Source organism: Sorghum bicolor, chromosome 9 (assembly GCF_000003195.3).
Source record: "Sorghum bicolor cultivar BTx623 chromosome 9, Sorghum_bicolor_NCBIv3, whole genome shotgun sequence".
NCBI lineage: Eukaryota > Viridiplantae > Streptophyta > Magnoliopsida > Poales > Poaceae > Sorghum > Sorghum bicolor.
In genome coordinates this window covers 48,949,138-48,958,941 of record NC_012878.2, presented here as the reverse complement: position 1 = coordinate 48,958,941, position 9,804 = coordinate 48,949,138, and the positions used below count along the sequence as shown (strand labels likewise).

At 46.9% G+C, this 9,804-nt stretch overlaps 1 protein-coding gene across 1 annotated transcript; it reads right to left on the bottom strand.

The window, feature by feature from the left end:
- Positions 287-3,191, bottom strand: LOC110430265 (gibberellin receptor GID1-like). The gene is made up of 2 exons (XM_021447636.1): positions 2,709-3,191; positions 287-2,087 (listed from the first exon to the last, which is right to left on the bottom strand). The coding sequence occupies exons 1-2, from the start codon at positions 2,745-2,747 to the stop codon at positions 1,059-1,061; spliced, it is 1,068 nt and encodes a 355-aa protein (XP_021303311.1). The 5' UTR covers positions 2,748-3,191; the 3' UTR covers positions 287-1,058.

Here is a 9,804-nt window from a genome sequence, read left to right as displayed (position 1 = left end):
AATGTCACTGACATGGGACGTGATCTATCTGGTACTAGTACACTCTCTCCTCCCCTGGCCCTGGGTTGCCTGGGATCGCAATCCTTCCACCACCTTGCTACTACACTGACAGACGCCCCCGTGGCAAGTACAGGCGATTACAGAAGTTTTTAAGCTGTCGGATCGGAGGTTGGATACAAAAGGAATGACACATGGCACGGGTGCAAAGGACACACAGTCATCAGGCCATCCTCTTCACCACATTTCACCGACACCCACGTGGAGAAAAACCCAGAGGCATGCAAGGTACACGCAATACAACATATCAGTAGTTGAGCATTGTATACAGAGATTGGACAAGAAAGGAGACGACAGGCCAGCACTAGTAGTAGCACAATTTCTTCAGGGATTGCCTAGTAGATTGGAAACATGTTTCACAAAACATGGGTAGATAGATAATAGATTCATCATAGAGTGAGGGGTAGGCAGCATCCAATCCAGAAAAGATGAGAAAAAAACTACTAGTAGTAATACATCAAACACAGCAACAACAAAAAGGCCGTCCACCTCCTTGTTGGTCCGTCAGTCCACCACTGTACACAGAATGTTAGATGATGAATTCCCTCCGGGGAGGGAGGGAGGGAGGGAGGGAGGGTGATTGAAGGCGAAATAATAGGCTTCTCTCCATCAACCAGGACGCAGATCATCAAAGCTTTGTTGATCAGCAGAACGACTTTCACCCGACGACGAAACAAAAAGTCACCGTGATTCCTTTCCTACTAGAGCTTTTATCATCAGATCAGAAATATGGAGCTGGCTGTCCTTTTGAGTGCACCACTTGGCCATGGACAGCAGCAATGCCTTGCCGTCGTCGCCGGAATTCAGCAGATTACCCCCAAGCAGCAGCAGCAGCAGTATAAGGCGGAGGAGGAGAGCAGATCGGTACAACTATAAGTCAAGCTTACCATCTTCTTGCTATAACAAGAGGTTGAAGTTTGTGTCTGAGACGACCACTGGTCGATGAGTCTTATGATCAGCAGGCAGGCAGGCAGGCAGCTGTGATGTCGTAGTAGTATGTACTAGAGGTTAGCCCTGAGGAAGTCGGCGATCTCCTCCATCACCTCGTGGTAGTGGTCCGTGTTGGGCAGCAGGTAGAAACCCACGGTGGCCTTCTCACGGTACACGAGCTTGGCATGGTGGCCATCTTCCTGGAGGCCCTCGGCGTACGCCAGCTGCCGATCGCAGGTGAGGTCCAGGCCCGACACGATGATGAGGCTCTTGGTGAAGGGTAGCCCCCTGAGCCGCCGCCCGTTCGGCCCGAACGGGTTGCACGCCGGGTGGTCCCGGTCCGCGTCCTCGGGCAGGTACGCCTTCCAGTACCAGTCCCTGTCCTGGAGCGTGACGAAGTACTTGCCGTCCAGCCGCCGCTCCGACTCGGTGCGCTCCGTGCCGCCGAACATGGCGTTGAGCAGGATGTTGCCGCAGATGTTGATCCCGGCGTCGGCGGCGCGGACGGCAACGTGGTGGGCGATGTTGCCGCCGGAGCTGTCGCCCGACAGGAAGACGCGGGGGCGGGCGTCCCCGCCCCTGCCGCTGCGGAGGAAGGGCTGCGACATGGCCCACTTGAGCGCCGTCCAGCCGTCGTCGTAGGCGCACGGGTACCGGTGCTCCGGGGCGCGACGGTAGTTGACGGACACCACCACGCCTTTGCTCAGCTTCACGAACCGGCGGCACAGGTTGTCGTAGATGGCCGTGCCGGAGGAAGAGTGCGCGAAGCTGCCGCCGTGGAAGAAGAGGATGACCGGGAACGGGTCCGGGGACGGCGCGCCGGCGAGGAAGTCCAGGATGGGCAGGGTGACCGCGGCCGCGCCACCGTTGTTGTTAGCGGCGGCGGCGGCGGCGCGGTAGATGCGGACCTCGAGGCCGGTGGACGTGTCGATGACGTGGTCGAACGAGGAGACCCCCTCCTGGGCCCGCGCGTCGGGCGGCACCCGGCGGTCCAGGAACTCGGCGAGGTCGCGGTCGAAGGTGCCGTCGGCCCGCCGGAGCATGTTGTACGCCAGCTTGAAGTTGGAGATGAGCACCCATGTGTGGATCGGCACCGCACCCTGCACAACATCAACAGCAGCAACAGTTTGAGTCCCCCTCTCATCACAAACACAAACACAAACACATGGCAGTCGTTGCAGCGCCTCCCATCCTTCCTATTCGGCTATTCGGCTAGTAGTATTCCTTTGCAGTTTCCTCGCATGGGTGACAAGGGCAATGCGAGCGGCGATCTTTGGCCTCCGCTTGCCCGAAAAGATGGAAGCTTTGGCATGATTTGGTCGCTTCCCCTCTTGTTGGGTAGCCATTTCCGTGGGCATCCCTCCTCGCCACTCCCTCCCAAACTCCAAAAACAACGGGGGCAAGTGCGAAGAGGATAAAATTGCGGGTTGAGCCCAAAGGGGAAAGAAAAGGCAGCGATTGACCGGGAAATCACCGGCCAGCGCTGGCCCCAATCCACCGAATCATAAAGCGGCAGGCGGCAGCGGCGGCCTGGCGCACCCGCCCGCCGAAGAACGCCTCCTCCCCCTTCCGAAACGCGCAACCGAGGGGCGGGAGCCGGACGCAAGGACGGCGGGGTGACATGCCCGCGCGACGAAATTAGTACTAGTATATATACAAGGAAGCCCAAGGAAGGAAGGAAGGAAGGAAGCGGAAGCGACGGGAGGGAGGCGCGCGCGCACCTTGCACTCGTTGCGGTTGACCTCGTCGCTGCCGGCCATGGCGGCGGCGGCGGGGGGCGGGCGCCGCTCGGCTCGGGACCGCACCGCCGGCTTCACTTCCGCGGCAAGTGCAAGATCTCTCCCCCGGGCAACAAAAGCTTGGCTTTTGCTCACGGCATGGGCCCCGCGCCAAGTGATCCCGCTGAACCGAGCGCGGCCACCCTCCCGCGCCCCCGATCTCCTCGCGGCCAAGCACCCTCCTCGGCTCCTCCAATACAAATCCCCGCGCCGCCCACCAACCTCTTGCTGGCAGGGCTCGCCGAGCCAAGCAGGCGGGAGGAACGAGCAGCGGGCGGGGGCGCGCGCGCGCGCGGCGGCAGCTCGAGGAGAGGCGGGCGCTGGAGCAAGCAGGCAGCAGAAGGGAGCGCTGTAGGCTGTGGGGTGTGTGCGTGTGTGTGAGGCGGGGGCGGGCACAGGGGGCGAGGGAGAGATGGAGGGGAACAGGAAGGAGAGGGGGGGCGGGGTAATAGCGGGGGGCGGGGGGCGGACGGACGGAGGAGACGACAAAACCGGGCGGCTCCAAAAGTAAAACCCGCGGGGGGATGCGGGGCCCACACGCGCCCAACCCCCCTACTACTTCTCTCTCTTCTCTACCCACAAATATTTTTTTCCGTCCCCCTCTCTCTCTCTATCTCTCCTCCTTTCTCTCTCCTCGCCTGGCTTTTGTTTTGTTTGTTTTTATTTCTTTTGGAGGGTTTCGCGAGAAGGTTTGGATGGATCTGCCGAGGGCCGACGCGCCGCTGCCCTTTGGGGACGAGACGAGAGTTGCCCTCCCTCCTGCTTTTCGTGCTCGTCGCTTGCCTTTTCCTCCGTCGCCCTCGTCGTCGTCGTCTCTCGGTGGGACGGACGGGGGTTGGACGGACGGACGGAGCGGCGCGCGAGAACTGCTGGTAGGTGGACCAAAAACGGTGTACGTGGACGTTGGGCTATCCGCTGGACGTATCCGTCGACGCCACTATTGCTATCGCCAAGCCCTGGTGCAAAGGAAAGCCTCTCGTCTTGGAGCCCCGAAATGCCTCTCTCGGTGCCGTGTTACCTTTGCCACTTTTGTTTTGCATTGTCATAGCGTTTACAAGTGGTAACGTGGTACACGGCTCTCCTGTGTGTTTTATTATAGAAATAAAATACCTGAGATGTATTTTGTTGAAAGAATTATTACTGGGATATTATGTTAGGGTATCAGTACAGAAAATATATGTAACACATTGCTGCTGAAACCTTTTTTATTTTTAAAAAAAGTGCAGTTGAAATGAAGTACGCCTAAGCTGACTTCTACAAGCCCCTAGCATGCCTTAATCTTAGGTTGACACATTTCTTTGCACATTAAAGTCAGGTCGACAATACATATACGGGCTTACCAAGGATATAAAATGACTCCCAAGCATTTTATCTGAACTATAGCATTAGACCAACCCAAAAAGGAAAACAAATAGGGGGACGCATTTTATCAGAACTATAGCATTAGACCAACCTAAAAGGAAAACAAAGGGGGGGCGGGACTACCATAGCTTCGGTCTTGCCAATTGTAAGTAGCCTAGCTCCATGTTGTAGCTGGTTTTTGTTGTTTTGGGCTTACCAAGGACACAAAAGTGACTCTCAAACATCTTATCTGAACCATAGCATGAGACCAACCCAAAAGGAAAACAAAGGGGGGGACTAGCATAGCTTCTGTCTTGCCAATTGTAAGTAGCCTAGCTCCATGTTGTAGCTGGTTTTTGTTGTTTTGGGCTTAGGCCTTGTTTAGTTCGCGAAAATTTTTGTTTTTAGCTACTGCAGCATTTCGTTTTTATTTGACAAACATTGTCCAATCACGGAGTAACTAGGCTCAAAAGATTAATCTCACAAATTACCGGTAAACTGTGTAGTTAGTTTTTATTTTCGTCTATATTTAATGCTCCATGCATGCGACCAAAGATTCGATGTGACGGGGAATCTTGAAAATTTTTGCGAACTAAACAAGGCCTTACCAAGGACACAAAAGTGACTCTCAAACATCGGCCTTGTTTAGTTCCGAAAAGTGAAAAGTTTTCGGTACTGTAGCACTTTTGTTTGTTTGTGACAAATATTATCCAATCATGGACTAACTAGGATCAAAAGATTCGTCTCGTGATTTACAGCTAAACTGTGTAATTAGTTTTTATTTTTGTCTATATTTAATGTTTCATGTATGTGCCACAAGATTCAATGTGACGGGGAATCTTGAAAACTTTTTGGTTTTCAGGGTGAACTAAACAAGGCCATCTTATCGAACCGTAGCATTAGACCAACGACCCAAAAGAAAAACAAAGGGGGAAAAACTAGCATAGCTTCAGTCTTGCCCATTGTAAGTAGCCTAGCTCCATGTTGTAGCTAGTTTTTGTTGTGTAGCTATTTGGATTGATTGAATTTCACATGAATTACATGGAATTGTCGCGGGAGTTTGGATTAGTTTCACAGAGAAATTCAATAGTAGAGAAAATTTGCAACATTCCAAACACGACCTAAATTTTTTAGTTGATTGCCATATAATTACACGGCACCAACTATACGGTTGTTCGGATTGGTGCCATTATAGTTTTGTAATTTTGAAAACTATCATTACTATTTACCTATTTTGAGATTTTCCATTACAATTCTACTAATACCTGAAATACGCCACTTTCTACGTCTCTCACGACCTTGGGTCCAATGGCTACAAAATTTTGTCTAAACAAAAGTACTCATGTGGTTTTCTTCCTCCTCTAGGCATCGTCCTCCATGGGCATCATGGTCAATCTCCTCACACCTCCTCATCGGTCCTTGGCCATCCTCCTCCCCCAGAAACTTCCGCAGGCACCCTTAATCATCCTTGCGCTCCTTGAGCACGTGGGACTCGATGCTCATTTTGGACGTACCAGAGCATCGTGAGGTCGACAATTGTGTTTTGCACCATGCGGATCATCACTACCGAGCCAAGGGCAAGAAGCAAATACATTGATGGGCAACTGCATGGGTGTGGAGCTGTATAGGCACTAGAGACATGTCGATAGCATAGGTGTGGTGGGAGCTAGCCTAAGGCCGACGTGAGAGGCTCCATGTGTGGTGCAATGTGAGAGAGAGAGAAGGCATCAACATACAACCTCTGATTATCGTGGGGAAGAAGATGGGGATAGGAAGGTGATGTGTGTTGTCCACACGCTAATGACAAAGGAGAGAAGGATTGAGGGGTATTTTGGGTGATACAAAAACATGTTGGCCTGCGAATGGGTCCAATGGTATCCACAGCATACAACACGTTATATATTAGGTACAAAGCAAATTGTAGTGGCAAATCTCAGGTAAATAGTGATGATGGTTCCCAAAACTTGCAAAACTATAATGGTATCTATCCAAATAACTCACTGTATATAACAATATTGCCACACATTTATATAGCATGTTATATTATTTAACTAATTCCACTATATTTTGCCCATAAAAATAATTAACGGACCCTCATTTCTTGTAAATTGATTATGTCTTAAAGAAAAGAAAAAAAAACTATTGCCAAACGAGGACTATGTTGATCAATGCTTCACAACTTCCTCCAAAGATCATCTAAATTTCCTTGCATGCATGGATATATATACACACAGATAATTCGATGCCCTTTATATATTCTCTCGTGCTATCTACACACCGCGAAGGTGCATGCTCACAAATCCCATTTGCACAGCGGCGCAAAAAAGCACGCAGCTGACATTTTCCTAAAGTACAAAAGGACTGATCACTATCATTTGTGCCTGAAGACGCTGGATCGTATGATAATATATATTTAGATAATAGCCAAAATGATTGGGCGATGGGATGGGACCCCTACGTGATTTTTTTTTCACATCTGAAAGCATCTATCTTAGCCCATCACATTGATATAATCCCTCTGTTTCAAAAGGACCATTGTTATTGACTTTTAAACATCTTATTTGACCATCGTTTTATTAAAATCTTTTATATAAATATCGTCTATTTTGATAGTATTTAATCATTAGAGATACTTTAATAATAATTTTTTTATTTTATAATTTGTATAAAAAATTTAAATAAGACAAGCGGTCAAACACGATGTCACAGAGTTAAAAATATATATTTTTTGAGATGGAGGAAGTATTTTAATTTTTTTCATTTCTCCTAGACCAGCACATCACACTAGCTGTAGCACGGACCGCAGAATTTGCGCCCTAACCATCCAAGGCGTCGTCGTGTACTCGTTTTCACGTGGCCGCGCGGCCCGCCGACCCGCCACGTCCAGTATTCTTTCTCCCTGGCCGATGCCGCCGCCCGCCGGCCGGCAGCTTCTAAACGGCGTCCCTTTAAATAAACTAACTTTAGCCTCGGTTAATTAAGCAGCATAACGCTGAACTTTACCTATTGAAAAGGCTTTTTTTTTGGCTCCAATCCGGGATCAGTACTAGCTGGCGCTAATCTAACTCCCAAGTCCCAACAGGTCCACACCAATGCGTTTTTTTTAAGTGCCCCACAGCAATGCATTGTTGGAGCCTTGGAGGGGACAAGTACATTGTCTACTTGTCATGAATAGAAGTCCAGGAAGGTATACAAATGAATACTAAGTGTGTATAAACTTGCTTATTGAAATCACTATGCCTGCTTGGCCAGTACTCTAAGGCCAAAAAAAATAAAATAAAACATTGCTTGCAATAATTGCGGTACATGCACATGCCCCCGGATGACACTCACTTGTCACCTATATACAATTCACCTTCAAAAAGACTATGGCCCTTGCATGCATCTGCCATTTTTCTTTTCTCTGTTTTTTTTTTCCTTAGCTTGGACCAGAAACAGTTCAGAGTTTTAAAGACATGGGTAGTTGCCACTGTGATTGCTTATCATTTGGATTTGGATTGACAACAACAACATTTGCATGACACTTCTTGATTGGTTCATCAATAGTACATTAGCTCTTATAGTTCTTAGTCTGCAAACTAAAACCTATATAAATCAGCACCGGGACGGGCTATCAGCCTATCAGGTTTCACGCCTACTACATCAACTAACCTGTACCCAGCCCAAGCAGGCCCTAATCCAGGTCAGGTCAGGTCAGGTCAGGTCGTGCTGCTAGCTGTGCACTGCTGCAGGCTCATGATGAAAACTGCTCACACGGATGCATGGGTCCTAATGTGAGCGAGACAAATCTTCATGTATACAAGAGGCTACGTATTCTGGACCATAAATCGACGTAGAACAGACTTGAAAGGGTGCTATACTATGATCAAGTACAATCATTTCTGAATTGTACTGTAGGAATGTACGTGTAAAAACATCAACAACTGGCATCCTTTTCGCAGGGTAGAGAAACATCATGCATGATTGATCTTTTTCTAAGGAACACAATGATGTAGTATTTGGACAGGGAAAACTCCAGTGTGATATGCACATCATACCTGGCCTCACCGTGATATTAATATTAACATTCCCTGGCAGCTGGTACACTGTTTCCGTTTCATCAGCTGAGCCGGCTGGCCCAAAAATTAGCCCATGTTAACCCAAATAAATTAGACTAAAGCCTCTATCTATTAGAAACGATTTGGATGACTCAGGCTCTAGCTTCTCGGTACACTATAGCGAGGAGCCTTTTTTCTCTAAAAATGACCTAAGAGCCGGTGAACCCACTATTTTTTACTTCGCTAGCTCCAGCTCTGACTTCTCCACGCACTGCAACAAGAAGCCAAAGCCGTTTAAAGCTATGTCAAATAAGACTTAAGCAAATCTGCTATATGTAGGCATAGTTGAATAAATTATTAGTTGGAAACTTGAACTTCTCTCTTTTGAACACAGTATAAACATATAGAGTTTGCACACATGCATACTAACATTGCGAATGACTTGGGTGATCCACTTGCCATATCATCAAGTTTGATTACACTCTAAACTTGTCGTTGGATTTTAAAATATTCTCGAACTCGAATACCATATCTTGTCTCTTTAATTTTCAAAACTAGGTAAATTAACCCCCCCCCCCCCCCCCCACCCCACACTAAGAATAGTTTATAGTGATCTTGGTTGATGTGGCATGTCGGCCCTACATTTCTTCAATTTTTTAGGCATATCATGTTTTATTCATTATTTGGGCTCCTAAATGATCTCATATGGGGAAAAAAAATCAAATGTATAGTTTTAGATCTCTACAGGAACTACAGTGTGTTACAAATGTGTTTGTCCATTCAAGGTCATTTTAAAGATTTTAAAACTAAAATTTAATATGCTAAGAACTCAAAATGAATAGTTGAGCCTCTAAATGATCTCATATAAAAATAAGTCAACTGTAAAGTTGTAGATTACATTTACAGCTCGAACTTTGGTATAGAACATGTCAACATGCAAGGTCATTTGAAAAAAATAAATTTCAAATATGAGAACTTAAAAATAGATACCTAGCCCTCTAAATGATCTCAGATGAAAAAATTATCAACAACAAAGTTGTAGATCGTATGGAGAGACAACTTTGTTTTACTATGTCAACATCGTAGGTCATTTGAAAAATTAAAATTTAAATCTAAAAACGTGGTAACTTAAAATGGACATTTGAGCTTATAAAAGATCACAAAGAAAAAATTTCGCAACTACAAAGTTATAGATCACATCAATCTTTATAATTTTGATATAAAGTTTGTATTCATCCTACTTAATATAAAGTTATGAATTTTTTATGTAAAAAAAGAATGAAACCACCTGAGATATGGGCCTACCGCCATATCTGCATATCCATAGGAAACCACTTTAAAATAGCGAAAGAGGTATTCCGCCCTATTTTAAAAGTTGTGGGTTAAGTTGTTCGATCTTTGAGTTTGTGGAATTTTTTTATATCAGCAACAAGTATTTAGAAGAGTAAGTCAAACATATAGGTACTGTTTGGAAGAGCTTCTCCAACGGCTTAAGGAGCCGTTTGGAGCTGTTTTGTGCCAAACATGATAAAATAAAACGTCTCTACCAATAAAACCCCTAAAAACACGCTTTCACAGAGCTTTAGGATTGGAAGAAAGCAAAAATAGTGGCTTGTACCGACGTCATCTCGTCTTATATAGCATTCTCTGAGAGCTAGTTT